This window comes from Anguilla rostrata, chromosome 2, assembly GCF_018555375.3.
Source record: "Anguilla rostrata isolate EN2019 chromosome 2, ASM1855537v3, whole genome shotgun sequence".
NCBI classification, from domain to species: Eukaryota; Metazoa; Chordata; class Actinopteri; order Anguilliformes; family Anguillidae; genus Anguilla; species Anguilla rostrata.
In genome coordinates, this window is record NC_057934.1 from 55,193,358 (window position 1) to 55,217,004 (window position 23,647).

The following is a 23,647-nucleotide window of genomic DNA, read 5'->3' on the forward strand; positions in this document are numbered from 1 at the left end:
GAATAATTACATATATCCCCACACAGAAAAAACTTAATGTGTTGGGCTAGGAGATTTACACTATTCACCCACACATTATTTCTTTGTGTATCTTTGTTTTAGAATATATGTCAAGTAGTTTAGCATGTTTAATTTAATTAGCAAGTGGTTCATTTAGTGTCTTTTGTGAAGTTCCCATCATTTCCTCATGCTATGCCAGGCATAATTACTTGATACAGTACATTCATAATGCACATATTTAAAAAACTTCAACAAGATGGAGGAAAATCTGATAATTTGCTATGGAGAACAATTTACCAAGCACTTTGTAGGTTTCCCAGAAAAGAAAAAAAAAACTATAAACTACTAACTACTAAACAAAATGAACCTTGCAAAACGGAGTATCATGAGTATGGACACAGGAAGTCACCACTCAATTCATCAAATGCTATTCAAGATGCAGAAGGCCATCTCATTCATTTTCAGAAAGGAATACAATTCAGAAAGATTCAGGTGCTTTGAATACACTATGAGAGAAAAAAAAAATAATTAAAAAATGTACTGCTGCAGAAAATCAGAAAAATAAAATGTTACAATACAATATCAAACATTCACAAAAAGAAGGAAATCAAGCCAGTTAAGGCGAAGCAAGCAAACCGACACACTTGACAGCCTATTCCCTGAGGACGTAAGGATGTAGGCCCACAGCTGATGTTTGCTGTTCCCCCGTTATGAGACTGATTCTGTATTTCAACCATGGAGTTCTCTCCCTACAGCTCAAGAACATGCCATCTGCTCAAGTAGGCCTCTTGCATGTTAAATACCTTATTTTTGATTCTTCAACCCTGATCGCCAAACTAGTAATTAGCTCTCACTTCACAATAAAGGTTGATTCCCCGAGAAAGTGACAAGAATAATTTTACTCATCACCATGCTTTTGCAAAGATGACAAAGGAGTATGAAGGACTCTGCTCTCTGTTTTACCAATAACACCACCCTCAGTAAGATTTAGAGGATTAAAGGATTATCCCTTGGATTCAGTCAACATTTAGGTTTTAACAATTAAATGTGGGAATTACATTTGGTTTTCACAATCACAATTTGGCATGGTCACCCAGCACCAAAATCAATTAATGAAATTGTATTAAAAACAAGGACAGTTAGAAATAAAATACATGGAAAATAGAAACATGCATTTTTATAATACAATCTTGATACTGACATGTGACAACCAATGAATTTCACTTGAAAATTTAATTCACAGCAACATGGTACATTTAGTAAAATGTTCCACTAACACAAAATCCCTTGGTTACCATTCTTCACTGTTTGGACAGAAGCAAAAGAAGAGTTTAGTATTATGTAATATTACAGTTATTGAACTCCCCCTGAAAAGTACAAATGTATATACACATTGTATTAATTTTAAAATGTCAGCAAGAATTAGCATCAAGGGGCAATTGGTTATTCAGTGAAAGAAAAAACGGAACATATTCGGCGAAATATGCAAGTATGTATGTTGGATAATGTTTAACATTGTTTGTATTTTTTATATGCCCTCTTTATGCTGCCACCTTCATTCATTAAAATGTTTGTCCTTGGTTTTAAACTTCATTGTAATGAGGGCAAATTGCATTTTTGAAATTAGCAGTGCTTTCTACATCTGTCTTGACATATTCTGGTGAAACAGAGAGATTATTATTACAAACCAATTTACAAACCTACATATTATTCTTTCCACAACAATAGTTTACACTATGTTGCCACTTAATACATAACACAAAGATGGCAGAAGTGGCTGTTTGCAGAGAAAATATAGTATAAGTATATAGACATATTATAGAGCATACATATTATACCTTGTTGGTTTCAGTGAAAGGTGGGCACTCAGATCAGGGCAAGAAGATGAGATTTGTTGGGGAAGAGAGAAGTGCTGCAGTGACTCACAAGTGAGGCATAGCTATGTTCTCAGCTCCGTCCACTGAACTGAAGCACAGGCACTTCTGTATGAATTCTGACACCATTCAAGGTTCATGAATATATTTGATCAATGGTGTCATCAGAAAAACCTGTTCTATCCATCCTGAAAATGAACATGTTTTATACAAGATTAAGGTCAAATTAAAATCAGGAGAGGATAGGTACTGGAGAGAAGACTGTTGAGTTTGAACATTTAATAATTTGAGCTGAATCCAGGCTGGCAGCCTCCTATTGCAGGCATTGATCTATCTATTATATCTAATGCATCAGTTCAATGAATGCATTAATCAATGCATACATTAAATAATGCCACCACTCCCTTATGCTCGCTGACAGCTATTTATACCTTACTTTTTGTTGTTTTTTGTGTCTTTCAGTGCTAGACTGCAGTAATATTTGTTGTGTGGTCCAAAGATAAGTTGCAAGGTATGCAATATAAATTAAATCAGTTGGTATGAAAAGCACCAGCAGGATACCATTTCACTCTGTCATCGATTGAAGTATATCTTGACATTATTTGTGTGTCAATGTTTCACTTCATAACACTCATCCATAACAACACTTCATTGGTTTGCACTGAAGAACACTCATAACTGGTCTGTGCTTGTCACAAAATAATTTCTGACATTTAAGTTAAAAGAGAGACCAAGAGAATAGCTGCTGAAATGTAGCCCAAATGGTCACATGATCTAGGCCTTATTCACAAGAAATGTTCATTGTTGAGATTTCAGATCTGAAACCATCTATGACTTACATAAACAATACTATGATACAAAATTTACTTCCCCTATTATGGAAGTGATTAAATTAATCAAAGCCTCTTCAAGTAATTGCGACGCAGTTACAGCACAGCAAATATTCAATTATTACAGACAATTTAATAACTATGATTCCTTCCATCCAATGCACATATCCTTGATGCATGTCTACTCTTGATGAATTAGTGCTTCAATTCAGAGGCTATTTTAATTTCCTTAAACGATTCATTAACTTCCAACACAGCAATAAAAGGCAATAGGGAAGATATTTTCCTACAACCGAAAGGCTGATCAAGAGAGCAGATTTTAGCAATAGAAGGTCAAAGACTCATTTCATTACACGACAGTGGGAGGTATTCTTTAGACCCCTATTGCCATACACAATGTATATTAAAATTTAATACATTTTGGAACTCTAGAAAAATCAAGGAGAAAAAAGTTTACTTCTTGTTTTCTTACAATACCCATGGTCACTTCATGGGCTATTCAAGGGCTGTAATTGTAGTGACTTCTTGTCATGGTTCCTTATTCCGTTTGCTATGCGGCATCGTGGGTTGTGCTAATCGACGCCGTCTCGTGCTAATCGGATACTCAGTATCCCTGTTGAGGAAACTGAATGCTGTTTCAGGTAACTGAGTGTGGTAATCTTCAGGCCCGCAGGAGGGCGCTCCGTGATTGCTTTTGATTACGATTGTTTGCACCTGATTGAGAGAGCTTATATATGCTTTAGTGTCTACTCAAGTTACATGGAAGCTGGTAACAGTGAAAAGCTCTCTTAGAGAGAAGAGTGGTAAGGAAAAAGGTATAGGATTTTGAATATAGCTTTTTGTTTTGACTAGTAGTAAGACTTCGGTCCTACTAGTCACTTAGCTTTATTCCAATATTTTCTTTAATACGCCTTTTTTTGCCTTCCTCGTTACGAGGCACATTTTTTCTGCACTGCAGTCTTTACTAAAATTCTACTCGCTCCTTACGCCTTAGTTTCGTTCTACTGGTGAGACATTTACTTTGGGTTGGGATATTTGTCTTCGTGTCTGTACTTCCCATTCGCGTCTGCTGTCTGTCCTGGCCCCTCGCTGGTGGAATGACCTTCCCGTGGCGGTCAGAACAGCAGAGAATCTGACTACCTTCAAGTGCAGACTAAAGACTCATCTCTTCAGGCTGCACCTCTCCCCACCCCTACCTAGCCTCTAGTTTAGCTCAATGTACCTAGTTAGGCTAATGCGATCACGTTAGTTTTGTATTTGGCAGGATTGTTTTGTCTGATTCTGATTAGGCAAATGTGATTTCAGTGCTAGTTTTGTACTTGGCAGGATTGTGTGTTTGTTTGCTGAACAGGTTACCCTACAGGGTTGGAGTCCTGATCTCTGTGGTCACTTCTGGCACTACGATCTTTACTTCACTCTAGTGTGTTTTTTCTGAGCCTCTGCACCTTGAACTGATGCACTTGTTGTACGTCGCTCTGGATAAGAGTGTCTGCTAAATGCATGTAATGTAATAATATTCTCCCTTAGGAGCTGAGTCATTTCTTTTCGTTAGCCCCCTCCTTAAATCTCTTACTTTGGTGGTTAACTTAAAGAAACCCCCTTTTGAATTCACTGTGTCATTAACACTTCCCCACCCTCACACTTCTTTGATATAAAAACATGGAATGACCAATGATGAGCATGCATATTTCTTGTGAAGTAGTTATTCAATGTTGAGTAAAGATTTTATTAAGACTGTTTGGGGGGGGGGGTTGGTTATTGCAGCTTTCAGTATTCACTGTCTGATTTAAAAATGTAAAAACATACTAAAGCTCCCGCTGTGACAGCCTTGCCTAAAGGAGATCCATCTTATACATGGTCTCAGGTATGGTTCCACGCAGCTTACAATAAAGACCTTCTTACCTGTGCAGTCTGGTCTCTACCAATATAACTGCCGATGTTCTTAATACGTTAGTTTCACAGCAAATGTATGAGATGTGGATGTGGTAAAAAAAAAAACTATGCTAGCCATTTTCTGAACAATGAAAATGTCTTTCTGTGCTGTATTTACTGACATCAGAGCACAACTGAATGGCCTTCCTGGTTGAATACTAAATGGGGTAAAATATTGTCAAAAATTACAGAGAGTTGGACATAAACATTTTTGGTTTTGGTATTTTCATAAGATATGTTGACAATACTGAAAACTTTCATTACCAGTGTTCATCATTTAAAATAGCCAGATATTTCACTGAATAATAGTTTTGGTAGAGATGTAAATCCTCTTAAATATCAATAGATATATGTGAAGTTGTTCTCAGTAAAATGCAATGAAAATAGCCAAGTAAAATAGCTAGCTATATCTGTCATTGATACGTAGCGCTAACCAGTTTGGTTAAAGAAGCAACTTCAAACTGGAAGAGCCTGAAACTGATTTTTACCAGGGATTAGCACTGCAAAGCACACAATCAATTTGTGAGGGAATGATGACAATTTTGTAATGGTGTTCTTACAATAAACAAAGCAATGTCAAGCACGACAGCGACACTGTTTATTCCATTGCTAAAATGAATGTTCAAATTTCCCTGACAAACTCAGACAATGCAGTGCCAATATCTACGTATGTGCAATGTCTCATATTTGTGTAAGAATTATTGAGAGGGCATATTCAGTAAAGTATCTCTTTAAAAAACGGTGACAAAGACGAAAGGCCTTTCGTAAGAACATTGCAACCTTTTGTGTGCTTTCTGGGAATGTTTCTGCTTTTGTTCAAATCAGTTTTCTTCCAAATTTCTGTGAATCTTACTAGATCCTAACCCAGTGAGTTGGAGGAATGTCTTACATGGAAAGTTTCTGGGACATTTATGAGTTAAGATGAATGTGTGAAAGGGGCTTATGTTGGTCAGACGTCACAGACTTTATAAGACACTGAGGTTTTTACACCTTCACTGCAAATGTTTCATTGCTATATCTTACCAATACATTTTATTTTTTGTGTAATCCTATTTGAACTGTCATGTTTTATTTAACATCTATCGAAAATCTTACCTTGCGTCTTCCTGTGTTGAGGCGCACTGGGGTGAGAAAGGGGTCAAAGATCATATGGCTGGTTTCTATGTTCACTGGAGACTGTCTCTTTCCAACAGAGCATAGGTTCCAGGCTGAATTTACTAGCCCCCAGAAAGATGGCACTGCAAATAAAGATAAATATATACATAGAAATAAGTAAATAAATAAATAAATACATCAAAACATTTGATCGACTGTGAACTTTTCATAAACTCAGCCTCCACATATCAAATGAAAAATGAACTTTGCATTTGGCAAGTACCTGATAACAGAAAGAAAAAAGGAGCATCCTAACACAGCGTCCATATAAACAGACTGCTGCATCGTGGAGTAGTTTTCTGCTAAGGGCTGACAAATCTCAGAGGTGCACAAAATGGTATTTGTCATGAATGGTGTGAATGCAGAGAGTGCTTGGTACTAATCAGGGACGCTAGACCTCATTGCCACATCCCTGCACTGCCCTTGTGGTTTAATTTGTATTATTACATACTTGGCAAGCAGAACTGAGTAAGTATTAATTACATTACACACTTGTGCTTTAGTCCACTAATGTAGTATATGTTCTTTCATTCTAAGGTAAAGAAAATTAAGGAACTGGAAAACACATTCTAAACTAAACCAACACTAAGGGTTTTCTTTTTTTCTTGCGAAATGTAATTTTCAGTGTTGTTTCATCCTCTTACATGTTGGAAATTGAGTTAATTTGGAGGTTTTGCATATTTTTTCCCACATTAACACCATCTGTTCTCTATTGGCTTGCACGCTTTCAAAAATAGACTTCATGAAATAAAACATAAAGCTCTGTTTAGAGCAGAAATGTATTTGTCACCGCTTCCATTCCTATAAAGAGACCCGTCCGGCAACAAAATACCACGCGCACACACAACACACACACACACATACACATACATTAAGTAACAGAGAGACGCCCCAAGCCAAGAAACAGAGCCCTCCGGCAAGTGGACTTCTTTGTTAAGCATCTCAGTTTTGATTAATAAAAGCAGGCCCATGCTCACTGCAATCTGCCACCACTGTAGCCTTCTTCACTCACGATCAGCCACCAGCTGGTGTTTTATTCAACCCAATACTCCTCCTGTCTATGGAAAATTACTCCATTTGACAAAATCACCAGGAGGAAAAAAAACATAATAAAAATACATTAGAGAACTGTTGAGTCATCTCTTGTTTAAGGTATTATTGAATTGGGCTGTAATACTTTCCTGAGAGGAGGAGCGAAGAAGACGGCAGACGCTCCTGATGCTAAATCATTCTCGAAAATGACAGGAAATCTACAGCACAATTGGGAATTCAAGTGTGCAGAATCGATCGGTTAAATCCCGGACCTTGTCGTAAATGTACACATAATTATTACCCCTTGATAGATCCCAGAATGAAGGAAACCCTGGCAGCAGACATTTCTCACCAGGGCGCGACTGAACTGCCAATATTCTACCGCACCTCCTACACAACCTCTCCATACTGCGTAGTGCTAAAAACAGAAAGGAATGTGTCACTGTCCACGAGTATTTATGAACGGTTCACTGTTTCACATTTATGCGCAGTAACTCTTCTTCTTGTCACATGTAAAAGTAGATCTTGAAATATTTTATTGACCTTTGCCATTGCACCCCTATGTCATTCTTTAAGGAGGAAGATTACTGATTTCTCCCAATCCCATTCAGTCTCCTTAATAGCCATCTCAACCACAAAATCAAAAAGAGAGACGCAAATTCAGCACACATTAAAGCTATCGTTAAGCAGCAGCCTTTACAAACATGAAGAACCAGCCCTCTATTCTGTGGGATGAGTCCACAACCCAAAAAACTGTACATAGCCAAGGATTTGGTAAAATTGCCTGTTGCCCAAAGTCCCAAATGCCACCGAACATGATTCTGTGTTATCACAAGTACTGTACAAAAATGCAATGATAATCTATATTCCTTAGATTAATTTCCGCATGCAGTTAACCACACAATTGGCTCATTCACGATCCAATCAGATATGATCTGTTAACTGCGCTTACAAAACTTTTTGGCTGTCATCATTTTTTTTTTCTTATCTGAATCTGTTCTGTGTGTTTGCAAGCATGCTTAAAGGCCTAAAGAGAAAACATACCCATGCATTTGACCCATGGTATGAAAAGCACCAGATTGAAGATTCTTAGTTCTTAGTTAGATTCTATACCACACTTTCACATGTCAATTAAGTGCATCCACTGATGATTTCCTTCTCCAAAGCATCTTCCAACTGAATAAAAATTTCTCACACTATTTCAATCTTCAACACATCTTGATTTCCATCCCCAATCAATAAAAGCTAGATGATGCAATTAATTGAATTGAATTATTCAAGTCCTATATTTCATGGTTTAGGGCGAACTGTGAGCCAGCTGTTGGCCTTGGCCTCTTTTTGAATCATCCATGGGAACAAGCAAAAAAAAGACTCCTAAATGCTGTACATGTATAAAATATTTGACAGTTTTAATTAGTATTAGTAAAAATAATAATCCCAATTCAAAACTAAATGTGTTGACAGGTTAGTCAATCAGCAAACTGATAGAATCTACCAACAAGTCCAGTAAGCCAGACCTTGCTAGAGAATTACCCTGCTGACACCAGAGCTACAGGAACAAAATAACACAAGGTAAAAATAAATAAGGAACAAGCAGACAGCCAAGGAAACAACAAAAAACACGAAGAACATGTTTCTTTTCTGCTCCGAAATGTAACTCAAAACTAAAACTCCATACCACACTAGCCTTCCCCTCAGTACTTATAAATACTTCTCCAGGCAGGTATTGAGGGTTTCTGGGTGATGCAGAGCTGACAGGGGGTGGTTTAATATATGGCAAGGACTAGCAAGTGATGAAATTGCTTTTAGTAAAAGAAACTAAGTTGGCGCAAGAAGACCTAAGCACCATTATTTTATCATCAAAATATTTGTCGTTTTAGGCTCATTTTAAGGAGTTCAAACATTAATCTCAAACATTAAGTTATTTCAGCTTAACTATCAAACACCTCTTACAAAAATGTTAACTTTACTATTGCTATCAAGAGATGATGTTGTTAGCTATTGAAATCTTCATTCTCCAGTAAAGAATACAGCTACCACGTGACAAGGCTAGTTGCAAAGTTCAGACCTCTGCTTCAATACGACACAGCCTCAGAAATGTACACATGTAATGTACTAGGAGGCTAAAGAACCATTACCTAAATAGAAATCAATTTCTTCTAATGAGCATAAGAGAATGCTCTTTATATTTTTAAAAGCTGAAGGCAATAGTGACCCTGTGCTATGGTGTGGCCATACTGAGCCCTGACACTGAATAGCTTAATGTTCTGCTGTTTCTTCAGAGACTTAATAAAACATACCAGGAGAGGAGACGCTATTACACCCTAGATTTGCCACAATGATTTTGTCAACAGAACAGACCACAACAATGTAATATTACATGACCATTAACAATTAACCTATCAAAACATCCTGTACCTCACTTGCATATGCCGTATGCTATAAACTCAGTATCTGGCACATACATACACTGAATACTAATGTCTGAATAACTGATGAGTCAGACATCTTAATCATTTTAAGAAGTATAATATTTTCCATAGTGCCAACAAGTCTAAATTTAGATATGACATTTCAACATATTTTCTCTTCACGGTGGTGAGCGCTGAATTTTTTCTTTTATGTTGAGGGGAGAAACATACATTCATTTTTCCCAGCTGCGACCAAAAAATGTGCCATAATAAACACATCTACAATCAGGTGACTCAGTGGCAGGAAGCAGAAACAAAGGCTGTGAATCTCTCCCAATCCACACAAACTAAAAGCCTAAATATGTTTATGCTGTCCATCTAGATAATATTTTTCCCGGAAAGCTCTCCAAAGCATTCTTCCTTCACAACAATGCAATTCTGCATGGTTCAGATATGATGACAAAAGAAAAATAATGACAGGGTAGTATTCTATTTGCCAGAGGGATGGATAATCAAAGCTAAAACAAATGTGTTTCACCATGTTCATGTACATTAGACACACTTCCATATGCTCAGCTGTAGCTCACAGATCTGAGCATAAAGAGATATCACTCACTCACACAGTATGTTTCCTCCAACGCAAATGCGCACAAGCCTACGCATACAGACACAGTTGCAGACACACATCTTTGGCTTCAGGAACACTTGCTATGGCAGTTCATCAATGGCACACTTTATCATGGCAAGCATCAGCGGAGACAGAAATAACATCAGGGCTGATGATTAGTGAAGAGGACTGTACATCATTGGGATGTCATCATGCCCTATGAAAAAAGGTAAACAATTTAAGGGCTAACTGACTTTAAGTGTCACACTGTTCTGTGCTCTCAAGAAAAGTAAATGGTCGGCGGCACTTGTTACCACTCGTCCTCTAATGCCAGTGTGATCGCAACACCTTGGGTTGATATGTCTCATTAGTCTGGTCCACTCAGAGAACAATAAACATGTCAGTCACCTTAACTCCTCCTGTCATTTGTTAATGGTCAGGGATATACAACCTGGCAGGCGACTGAGTCTCCTCAAGGAATAACAAGCATACTGAGGATGGTGTGGGCTTAGACGAATCCATCAAGGGAAAACAACAGGAAGGTCCAAAAAGAAGGGCTCTGCTGTGACTGACAACCAATAGAGAGAGGTTGCCACAAGCTCTTTTAATTTTTTTTTGTTTAGTTTTTTTTTGCTTCTATTATTTCCTCAACCACAAAGGTAGAGATTTGTGATGGTTTACAAGACATCCTGTGTAGAAAGTACCAACATACTGTAATTATAGGTTAAGTGAAATGTCCCCACGGGACACATCCACTTAATTTTGTAACCAAATAGGATTTGATACATGGAATTTAGTGCAGTGATTCTAGAAACAAATATCTGTAGGACCTTGGACCACACCAGCCCAAATAGGGGCATGCAGGATTGAGGTGGATTACAAGTTACTTTTATCAGGCCTGTTTTAAACACAGCTGGCTAGACATACTTCCACACAGGATTTCATTATCTCTTCCAAGTCCTGATTTTTTTAGACCATTGTGGGGAGATTTTCTTTGTATTTGCACTGAACAATCTTTATTTGCTGTTTTTGTATTCGCGGCCACAAAACAAATAGTAAATAAAACAGTAGCAGTTGGACATTTCAAAACAGCTCTCTGTGTGTGCCTCTTAACCAATCACCACCCCAGGCACCGCTTCACAAATACCCACTATTGTGAGAAACTGATGTGTGTTGACAGCACTAGTCGAGAATGCAAGTGATTCCTTAGCCAGTCAGTTTTTTGGGGGGATGATTTTGCAAAAGCTTTCAGAGAGCCACTTTAGGCTGAATACCAAGATTACTGTATAGGGTAGGCTCTCACAGGGTACACTTTCAGGGCCTTGGTTTAACATTGAATTTCAAAATGGCATCTCCTACAGCTCAGGCACCCTGTTGCTATACTGGAGTATTGACATTAGTAGGCAATGGTACTAGGGGTGCTCAGAGAGACCACTCTTTGTATTTGTTGAGACAAATGGGTGTGGTTTGAACCATGGTTTTCTACTGAGTACATTTTTTGGTGCTTTCAAGTAAGTAAAAACACCCCTTTTAATTTTGGGTGAACTGCCCTTCTAGTTAAAGTCCAAAAAAGAGCATATTTACACTTAAAAAATCACAGACATGCATGGAAAATGTCATACTATTGCAAAATCAAAGACTGTAGCCTCCACTCAACTCTATATGAAAGCACTAGCAAATTCATTAATATTTAAATTGATTAATGATTCAATAATGTGTTTGGAGACACATGGGGAAAGGACATTAAATATCCATCTTGCATGTCCACTGAAGCATTTAAATCAAGTCTGATGACACATTTTTGAAATGGTCATCAAACATTCCCCAGTCCTCTTATTTAAAACAGATAAAACAAATACCACATATTGGCACATACTGTAAAATACTGGATGACATACAATCAGTGATCATCAAAAGGACAGGGTAATATTTTTATTTTATTTTTTATTTTATGTTTAGTTAGCAAAGCCTACAACCTGAAACCTACTTTACTCGTTCAATCTGGCTGTGGAATGTCTGCTGCCTCTTCAGTTAGAGACATGTGGAGTTACAGTATGAAGTGAAAGCACATGGAGACACTGAAGAAACCTGTACATGCCCCTCTAGGGTACACCTCTTACTGTTAATGAAGAGAACAAAGCACTGAGGTCACTCTTAGAAACAAGAGGGAGAGAAATATACCCATATTACAGGAACTGGGGGCATTATTCAGTATCACAGAGGGTGATACTGAATCACTGTGAATAGACTTCCATCCTTTGCTCAGAATTCCTTGTTGCCTGTAAATAACTAAAAAAGTACATTTCGTTGATGACAAGCTTCTCTTTAAATGACGGTTGGTGTTCTTCTTTACCAGGGGGGTTGGTTACAGCAGAGAAAATAAAATCTCTGCAATTTTGCTGGCCAGGGCACCTCAGTGTATTTCTTTCGGCTTAATCCTAAACCTTTCTGGCATCTGAAAAAAGCATCTCCCTTTCACAAGTCATTTAGCAGCCCTTATCTCAAACTGCGAGAAAGCCTCTTTGCCACGGGACACGGAGACTCGAAAATAATAAAATGCTTGACCACACTCCAAATCCCCTTTCCCTGTAAACATAGCTTGTAGAAACATGAAGAAAGTGAAGTGAGATTTGCAGTAGCACATTGTTCCCAGACTTTCCTCCAAATGGATTCCCAATCTGTGCCCTCTGCAAAGACAATGCTAACAAAGCGAAACAAAGGAATGTATCAGTGCTAAAATACCAAAAGCTGCATGATCTGAATGTACTTTTTCGTTTTTACTTTAGGAATAAAGAAGTCTGCTGTGTAAGGATTGGCGGAAGTGACATACAGAACAAGTGGGCTGAGCTAACCGGTTTGTATTCAGCAGAACAAGCTTTACAAGCTTTTCAAAATGTCTGCCAACATCAGTGCTTTCAGTGGTTGGTTTAAGCTGGTGATGCTTATGAGCAGGGACATGTACCAATATCTTAGTTTAGCAGAAGTATCTATGGATGCAAAGGATTTTTTTTAAAAAGAAGAAAGAGGAGAAAATTTCCATGTTCATTTAATTTTATAAGAAACAGGATAATAGAGCTCAAAGCAATCCCAGTTCACTGGTGCTTGGTTCTGACGACTAGGGTCTGTATTCACAAAAGAATGTAACAAAAGAGCTCCAAATCTGTCGATTTAGGAGAAAATCTTTAACAGGCATGTCCATTCTTTAGTACTCCTAAAGTTTTGGTCTAAGAGTAATTCACAAAAAATGTTAGTGCTAAAACCAGCTCCTAAACATGTGAAAAATTTGAGGTAGTCAAGAGGATTCTTCAGTCACTAAGACCAAATCACAAACAGTTATCAAAATGGCTGCTGCCGACAATCTGCCTCATAATCAGGTAAATGTTTCAGAAACATTTAATAACATTGAGCTTTTAAAAAGGTATGGTATTTGGTGAGGGTATTTTGAATAGTAGAGCTGGTCAGGGATGCAGACATATCGCTAACAAACAAAAACAAAGCAATAACACCTGAGGTTTTGATCAAGGTTTTGACAACTCCACTTAAAATACAGCTATGCACTGGGAATATCTCCGTAATCTGTCAAGTAGACCAAACAATCACACCAAACAATAAATGCCCTATGCAGACCCCACATCATCTTACAATTTATGTGGTTTCCTGTTGATGTTCCTATAGCTGGACTACAGCTGGACTACCCGGTTGGCACTATAGATCAGACGCATGTCCAAAAGATGGAGACATGCTTGGCAATTCATAGCATCAACACACAGGTGGTTTTTGATGTCAGCCACAATGTTCTTGACATTTGTGCCAAGTGGCTTGGCTCGACAGGACTCCCGGATCCTACTGGAGAGTGGCCTGAGGCTGCTGTTTGCGAGGCATCATGTCCCAGCTGGATGACACTTGGTGGGGGACAATGGCTATCCCTGCATGACTGATCCTACTGTAGTTGAAAATAATTCAATCAGGGCAACTCGCACATTAAAATATTTACATGAATATGTAAATACATTTATTGGTTTGGCACTGAATGGATCTGCTTCAGGTATTAGTGCTCGCTACCCTATCTAACAGGGAGTATTATACATCTTCCCTACTAAGCAGAAGAAATACCAGAAAATACCCCAGTATCTAGAAGCAGATCCAAACCATAGGTGGTGCTGGGGTGGTGGTGGGTGAGCGCAATTCTGAGCAGCAGCAGTGAAGCATGCAAAAGCAGCACAGGCAAGCAGCAGCACTGAGAGGTCTGATTGTTGGTTTAAAAAGGTGCTCCATTGGTGATGTGTGCTTGTGATTGGATGGGTAAGAGAAAAGTGTGTATGCAATTGGTTGATTATGGAAACGTTTTGAGTTTCCTGACAGAACTTGCTTTGCACATGCATGCCGCTCATTTGGCATGAAGTCCGTTTACCTGCGGCAGACGTTTGTCGGTTGAATTCTGCAGTCCATGCCTACAAGTGCAAAGAACACCAGTGTTTCTCACATTCATCAGTGGTTCTGGACAGAAGTGGGAAAGCCGCATTTACAGTATGTGGAAGTATATATTTTCCCACATTTCTTTCGTGGCCTTTGAATTGATCCCAACTTCAGATTTCCCTTTAATAATGTCCTTCCTTTCATGAACCACTTGCGCTAGAAGTAAAGATAACTTGTGTTCATTTTGGTTTTCATTTTCATTTGCAGGGCAATGGAACATCACACTTGCTGCTGTCAGCCATAATTATTCTAATTTAAAGGCCGTTTAAAGGCATACTATGCAGCCTTGGTGAGATTCTGTCTTTACAATCAAATAAGTCTCTTCTTCGATCCTCAACACCGCCTGCTCACCTCCGTTTTTTATATTTTATATCCATTTTTATACCGTTTTTATTTGTATATCTCAATTTTTTGATAACTGTCACCATCGAGGAAAAGCAATTCCAAAGTTGATTCCAGTCCTGGCTCTAGACTGCTCTGATTGGGGGAGCAGTCACAGATTTATTTATTTTTTCAGGGCAGGGTGTGTGCCATAATGTTTACAGGCCTTTTTCATACTACGTATGCTACAATGTGTATTATATACAGTGCAGTCTGTAAGTATTTGGGCAGTGACACAATGTTTGTTGTTTTGGCTCAGTACTCCAGAACATTGGATTTGAAATGAAACAATGAATTTGAAGCCGACTGCTTGGGCTCATTGTCCTACTCATTGACTATGGGCAGTAATTCCAATACAGATTATGGATATAAATACCTTCAACTTTGAACTTTTATCAGGTTGTACTTGAGTACAACAAATGTCTTTTAAAGATTAACTAACTGTATTGGCCTTCATTGCTTAGTGATAAAAAAAATTTTTTTTTAAACTCACAATCATTGACTCAATATTTCCCCTTTAATTGTATACATATGCTTGGTTACAGTGTGTGCTTGTGGTCAAGATGTTAATATCAAACAGCTGCCACAACTGGCAATGGACTTTGTCCATTTTTCTTCAAGATTTTCCCCAACCTCCTGCGCTCTTTGGTGATTATTGTTTATGATGAGTTACAGCCTATATACACGTCTTTATATAATATCCCAATTATTAACTAGTGACTATACAACATGCAACTGCATACAGGGTTTCCTGCTAAATAAAGCTATCACATTGAGCATCCACTTGTAGCATTTCCATTAATTTCCTACTCACAAATGGATAAATGATACAATGAAACCATAGAACACAACTTCATATTACTGGAAAATAATAACAAACATCAACAGTGGCAGATCTCCCCCGGGTTGCCCCAGTGTACCGCATTGGAGACCGCATTTGTCTCCAATTGCACTGTCTACTCTCAAAAGGATAACAAGAACCATAGAACACAATGTCAATTATGGGTAAATAATAAAATTCTATATATATTCTATAGTATTTCTTCATATGTTCAAAGACTCTAAAGCATGACTGAATGTATGCATGATAGCTGCATAGTGGAATGGCTGTCCATAAAAGAGACTAGACATCACTGTCAGTCATTGAAAGCTACCACACTGAACCTCAGGACAGTTTTCAGCAAGAAATTAAGCAGCAAGCACTGCTTAAGCAACAAATGTCTTTTCTGGTGTTTTCCCTTGTACTTTCTCATATCTCGGTAAATTATTTTATTTGTTATTTTGAGCAGAGCAGTTTGAAAAAGACCTGTTGACTTGTCTTTTCACTTTGCTGTTGGTTACTATTGCTTCTTCATCTCTGCCATTGCAGTATTTAGCTAGCTACAAATGCTTCACTGAAAATGATTCCACCCCACAGCCTCAGTAGCCTCCCCGACCCCTCCCCACACAGAAAAGAGTGTCACATCCCGAAACACCCAAAACACACCTTAGAAGAAGAACAGGCAGAGGAGCAAAGATTCAGTAAATTTGTGCAAAAACAGAGATTGCCAGTTCATGATAGATTTATTGAGCACGGTAATTTTACAGTATTGTCAAGGTAAACATCCTGTATAGCATGTCTTTAAATGCATATTTGCTATTCATTCTACAAGCTGCCAGACGTGAGAAATTGACAATCAGCTAAATGGATACTTAACTAATCAGTATATTATTTTTGTTTTCATGTTAAATCAGCAACACTTAGCCTACATTTTCATTTTGAAATCTTAAATTGAATATGGCATTGTGATTTGTACCCCCTGCTACAGTATTTCTATGATGAATTCGCAGATACAGTTCCATCCACTATCACCAATCATTTACTTACAAGGTCCACAACAAGGACAATGCCGCCATTTCTCTTAGCTTAAAAGTTCTCCTCATTCCTTGTTAAAAGTTTGTCTCAGCAGCTTTAGGAAACTCTTAGCTAGGAACTTTTAGTGCCACTAAGGAGAACTCTTAGTGGTAAAGTAAAATGTTTTGTGAACACGGCCCCAGGTCTCTTGTCTCCTACAGGCATCCAGGGAGAGATAGCTGCCTCTGTGTAATACAAAATCCCACATTCAAACCACTGTACAGCCGGCCTGGAAGATTCTAGCACTTTTCTAATCTAAGACTGTTCCTCAGTCATAATTGAAATGCACTTTAACACACATCCTTCGCCAAGGAGAGCAGGAAGTGTATACACAGCACCTTGTGCATTGCAGTGAGCGAGTGATGAAGGAGTGGGAGGAGAGGCTTTGACTGGCAATATTTCAGTCTGTACTTTTAAGTCACTGGCTGCCAACACTTTCATTTGGCAAAATGCAAACTGTAGAAGTTAAGTTGATGCTACAGGGCAAATGACACAAAGTAACCCAGGGTACTTTGGTTTACAAAAAAGACGTATCTGTACATTTCTGCTCTATTTTATTTATACCTTCTTCTAGCAAATGATATGACTGTTGTGATTTAGATTTTTTTCAGCGAGAACTTAAAGAACCTTGAGTACAAAGTTTGTCACTCACACGCTGCTTTTCCCACGCACATTTTTCTATTCTCCTTCACCCTTTCTCCTTGAACAACCAGCAAATTCATTTTTATTTTATTGTTTATGGAGTGCTTTGGAGTGGTTCAAGACAAACTAACAGGCACTCCATGCATAGCTTTTAGAAAGTGTACAAGATCTTATAGTTTGTCTTCAGATAATACCTCCAAAGGGACAGGGAAATAAAATAAGGACAGCAACCACAAACCTCAAATACATCCTGTTATTCAACACAGTGGAAGGAAAAAATAATCAGTACTAAACTGCATGGACAAATCTGGGCTTCATGCCTGGCGGAGAGAGTGACAGATGTGCAGATTTGACTTCTAAGTGCAATTCTGACTGCGGTCAGCATTAGTGACACCAACTACAGTAAATGCATTTACAGCCAAAGGTTTGTGACTCTGATTACATCACAAGTTTGTGAAGAGCGAACATAAAATCACTCCAAATGGACTGTGTTTAGCAGTAGCGTGGTTTCCAAGCAGTGGACATCACATCAAGTGGCTTTAACACAGGAAAAAGGAAATTGCATGGAGAAAAATGCATGATTCATTTGACTGGATTATCAAATTGGTTTGTTTCATTGACAACCCTTTCATCAATCTTTTTCTTGGTATAATATATTCTATATATTATGTTTTGTTTCCCTCTTGCTAAAAGATGGCCATGCTGCCCAACCCAATATGTGCCTTGATTATTATTATAATATGAGATGATGGGCTTTATGCTTTCCTCATTTTGGAGAAGCCCTTAGATAGCATATTATGTTTCCTTGTGGAACTGCCTCAGAAATCGTTAAATGACAACACTAATGCCAAATTCACTTTAAATATGCAATTTTCCCCACAAAATGGCAAGGAGACAGGTTTGGAATAAGGAGCTTGTGAATTAGCATTTTGATTTACAAAGCTGAGCATTTAAACTAAATTTGTAATCTGAACAACAGCCAATGAATATTGTTTTCAATAAAAATAAAAAATAAAATGGTACTGAAGAATGGTCCCTCTAAATGCTTCAGAATGGTATAATACTATACATAGGGGTAGAACAGATGGTGTTACCTAACCAGCATTATTTCAGGTGTATAACTGAAAATTTACAAAAGTAACACAAATAATGAAATAATACAATGAATGCAAACCTAAAAAAAGTACAGTAATATTTGGAAAACTGCTAACCCCACCCCTCCTGGAGATGATATTCATTTTAGAGAACATAAAATATGTCCCCTTAGGTTGCATTTACCTACATAAATTATTTTTACTTCAGAGCGAATTTCAATTTGTGTTTGTCTTTGAATATAAAAAAAGAAAAGAATAAAACAACATGCCATATATAAACAAGAACGATTTGTTTTAAAGACATAGGTAGGCCAATGTTCTTCAATGTCAGATCTAAGCTCAATTTTAGTGGAATTATTTCCAAGAGCACTCATAACTATATAACTAAATATACCGCATGGAAACCATTACTAGCTAAAGCAAAAGATACAGTAACAAGTTAACTTGCAAGCTGGTATCTTTACAGATGATCTATAAAAGATACTATAGCTGTTCCAACAAGAGTAGTTCACTCACTGTTATAATAGTGTTCTTTCAACATCTTAAGAGAATCCCACCATCATACATTGGTCTGGATACAACCAATATTGAAAGTGAGTGTTACCTTCTAAGTACTGTTGCAATAGCTAGCTCATTTTCATTGAAAGGTCTGGCAAGATAATGTTGCCATTTTCTCTCATTTATGAAGAAAGGAAGTGCTCGCAATTTTATGTAAGTCAATGTGAAGGGAAATGTTTATTGTATGCAGACCATAGTGCCATTTATTTAGCCACCAGTGTATACTTATGTGAAAGTTTTTATAGAGTGAATGTATGCTAATTGTATATAATTTCAAGTTACAAAAGTTCACATCTCCAATGGAAAAACACTGCTTTTGCCATGCAAACTAGACCAGCTTTAATATAGACAAATATACAGACAGACAGACCAAGCAATAAAAATACACTCAGGAGGAGGGTAATTACAACATACTAGAGTGCAACGTGCAGTGCTGATTTAAATATTTAAACAAGCAATCCTCTTATAAATAAATTAACAGCATTTATATAGAATCTTTCGCCCATTGGAAAGCACTTTACAGCAAAGAGGGGTAACTTCAAAGACCACCATTTATTATAAATGATATCATTTCTGTGTTAATGTGTCTGTATCACTTTAATACAGTACGCAAGGATAAAGATTTAAATTCTAATAATAATAATAATAATAATAATAATAATACATTTTTGTTCAGGAAATGCAATTCAGTCATAGTATTTAAATGAAACTGACCCCAACCCTGATTTTAAATTTCATACGTGACTGACATCAGATATCAGATGCTTAAATAGCCAATTAGACAGATCTGTGCTCGAGACAAAAGCAAACATTTATAGTGAAACATTTTCTGTCTAGTCAAAATATCTTTTTAATTCCATGTGTTTCTGGTCCAGCTCTTAATCCTTTTGGCTCTGAAGCAATACATAAAAATAAATAAATAAAAACAAATAAAAAAAACAGGTCTGTATTCCTTCAACAGCACAGCATGTGGTCTGAGGATTGAGTTCAGAGAAAGAAGCAAATCTGATGTGTATGTTGCGGCAGCTGAAATACAGGTTGCAACTTTGCAATCAACTTAGAAAGCCATGTGCCAACAAAGTGCTGTGCCAAGAAACCAAGCAGCTATAGAACCTCTGGATCCTGCCCCCAAAGTACATGCATTGGCGTACAGATCAGATGAATCCATGATAACTGGTCACGCTACGTGTGAACTGCCTACAAATTAGCAGGCAGGCACACAATTCTGTGAGCTTACCAGCAGGCAAGCAGAACATTCTGTTATAAAAATGCTAACTGAATTGCAGCAGCCTGACATTCTACAATAAAAGACCCTGGTCGCATCAAAAAATAATAATCCATTTGATGTAGAATAATCCATAACCTTGGGACAGATAATTGTGCCAGTACATGCTAGTAATTAAAATAAATGAACAAACAAATAAATAAATAACCACAATTAAATAAAAATGTCTCGGTGAGTCATCTGAAATGCATCACTCGCCTTTAAATTGTGAGACTCTATTAGCTACTGCTGCTTCATCAAATAAATTCAATAGTTCAAGCTGCTTTCGGTTTTCTCTTCTTCTGGTTAATAGGACTGAGAGGAATGACAGTACTGCAAATGATGAGGCATGGCCGAGGGCAGCTAGATAAACAAACCATGTACTGCCTGCAAAGCACTTCTTAAGGAAGTGTGTTTTCAGAGTGACCCCGAATACATGAGATGCAGGGTGCAGAACACAATGAAAGTGTGGGCTGATTTATTTATTTCTTTTGGCCGAGATTTGTGTTTGAGAAGTTTGTGTTTTCAAGGTTCTGTTCTGCAGTTTGTTCAGAATGGGAGAGAGCAGCAGTTCTTTGGATGAATACATATGGTTTCTGTATGCAGGAATGTGTATCAGGCAATCTTTGCTGAAATGACCTTTTAAACTTGACTTCATTAAATTATGCTTTGAGGGAATACTCTGCAGCCATAAGGCATGATGATTGATCTCTCATCCTCACCCTAAAAGATTCAATCACAAGATAATTTCACCTTTATATTTACTGCTTAAATAAAGCACATCTACGATGAAAGGTGAAGAATAAGGCCCTGACTTGTGCAATTTTAAATACTGTGTCAATCTGTAGGCCCTCTTCCTTCCAAATCGCCACGTTCAATATCAATGGGGACTATAGCCCTCATCTGTTTTAAAATAACTACTGAACCTTAACCACATTCTAGCATGTACTGTGCACAATTCTAATTAATGCAGGTTTGCCCTTTTTTGCACCCCACAGAAAGGTTAGCTTTCTATGCACTTCTGTGCACAGGTCAGTTATGAAATGCACTTTTATTCTCTTTTCTGGTCTCTCTGAAGGTGACAGCAATTGCATGAATTTCCATTTCCTTCTTCCATCTCATGTGTTTAGACTGGGTTGTTGGGTTAACCTATCTTGGACTTGTCTTTAAATTGTCCACTTGCCTTTAAATTGTCGAGAGGTCAGTTTATTGAGAATTAATTGTGATCACGGACTACCAGAATTTACTCATTAAACTGCAACCACAAATAAAAAAGCAGGACAGATTCATTGAATTATGCTGAGATAATTATCTCATCAAACAAAATTATTAGCACTGGTTCACATACTGCGACTAGGAAATAAATTGCATATTTTAGCCAATGCAATGCAATTCCACTCTCCTAAAGAAGAAAAAAAAAGTGACATTGCAGACAGTATGCAAAAGGAACAGCTTTCATGAGTTAATAAAGTAGTGAACGTGTGTGTATTCACAGAGGCCTACACTACCTTCAGAGCTTTTGTTCACACAAAAACTTGTGAATATTCAATTTAACTTATTCACATGTTTTTGCATGAGAATCCCATCAATGCATATGCATAGGGACATATGATATATACACTCACCGGCCACTTCATTAGGTACATCTGTTCAACTGCAAACTGCACCCGTTAATGCAAATATCTAATCAGCCGATCACGTGGCAGCAACTCAATGCATTTGGTCATGTAGACATGGTAAAGACAATCTGCTGAAGTTCAAACCAAGCATCAGAATGGGGAAGAAAGGTGATTTAAGTGACTTTGAACATGGCATGGTTGTTAGTGCCATATGGGCTGGTTTGAGTATTTCAGAAACTGCTGATCTACTGGGATTTTCATGCACAACCATCTCTAGGGTTTACAGAGAATGGTCCGAAAAAGAGAAAATATCCAGTGAGCGGCAGTTGAGCGAAAATGCCTTGTTGATGGCAGAGGTCAGAGGAGAATGGCCAGACTGGTTCAAGCTGATAGAAAGGCAACAGTAACTCAAATAACCACTTGTTACAACTGAGGTATGCAGAAGAGCATCTCTGAACTTACACCACGTCAAACCTTGAAGCAGATGGGCTACAGCAGCAGACCACACCGAGTGCCACTCCTGTCACCTAATGAAGTGACCGGTGAGTGTATATTCATGCGTGATAAGTACAGTTTTGCAATTTGTACAATTACTTCTTGACTGAGATGTCTACATATTGAAAAACCTATATGAACACCATTATATACTTTTTTTGTGCGTCTGCACCAATTTTATGGCCATAAATGAAGTTGAACCCTTTGCATCTACACTTGAGACTCCACGCAAATTGCCGCTGAAATGGCTCTAAAAGCAGTTTTCAGTAGCAGTTCATCTAAGCCTGAAGCCTGATGGAGGTGTTTCCACTGCAAATACAAATGGAGTCAACACTGTATTTGCAAACCCCACACATGATAAGGGTTGGCTCAGTGCCCAGTCATGACGTCAGCCTCAGATTATTGATGATTAGAAAAATGCTTATTTTACAGGTTATGGGATACAAGAGCTATTATTGATTTAATTATTCATTTAACTACATGCCTGCATAAACAAGGGACAGCATAATTCACAATATTCAGGCATTGTCCCTATGCACTCATTTTTCACTTAAAAACAAATATTTTTTTATTCCTCATCCTGGAACCAAATCTGTGAACAACAATGTATTTTTGTGTTTTTATTTTCTCCACATTAGCCATTAATGACATGGCATATTTTCAGTGAACAAACAGTTGGAAATAACAACACTCGTTTCAACCAGCCAAATAAGAAGGGGCAGCCGTATTAATAAACAATGACACACAGGCATCTTAAACAAGTTTGTGCTTCTACACCAAGCTTACACCTATCAAGGCTTATCCCACATATACCACTTGCTAAAAACAATTTTGACCATAATATACAACCTCCATCATAGGCTAGTGAGAAAATAAGCATGATTGATTTTGAAAATTAATTTACAAAATCGGTTACACGGTGGGCAGGTACTGTTGATACCAGAGAAGCTCATATCTAATGCTGTTCCAGAACAAAAACAAAATAACAAAACAAAATATCAGAAAACAAAGCAACAAATTATAACAAATCAGAAAACCAAACACACCAAATCACAAAATGAAACGGAACAAATCAGAAAAATTGAACGTAGGAACACCAGAAAGGTAGGTACATACAAAAAATGATTTGTCGCCACCAACCGAACACACATTGTGTCAGCCTGGGTGAATGGCATGCTTTTAATCGCTTTTCACATTTTACAGCTTTTCACTTGTTTTCATAAGGGAAGTGAGCCTGAATGATTCATCAGTCCCACTAAATGTGTGCTTATTTCAATCAAGGTCATTCATATGAAGTGATCAGATATGTTCTCAACTTTGCACTATATTAAAATAAGTACACGTACAGTAAAAATACACTTGAAGGTTGTTCAGAGGAAAACA

General features: G+C 37.7%; 1 protein-coding gene across 3 annotated transcripts in view; it reads right to left on the reverse strand.

Moving 5' to 3' along the window:
• ca10a (carbonic anhydrase Xa) overlaps positions 1-23,647 on the reverse strand; it is a 167,986-nt gene that overhangs the window by 84,228 nt on the left and 60,111 nt on the right. For all 3 annotated transcript variants that reach the window (XM_064323212.1, XM_064323209.1, XM_064323211.1), the window contains exon 4: positions 5,732-5,874. In XM_064323212.1, coding sequence (XP_064179282.1) covers positions 5,732-5,874 — 143 coding nt within the window. The remainder of the gene's footprint in view (positions 1-5,731; positions 5,875-23,647) is intronic.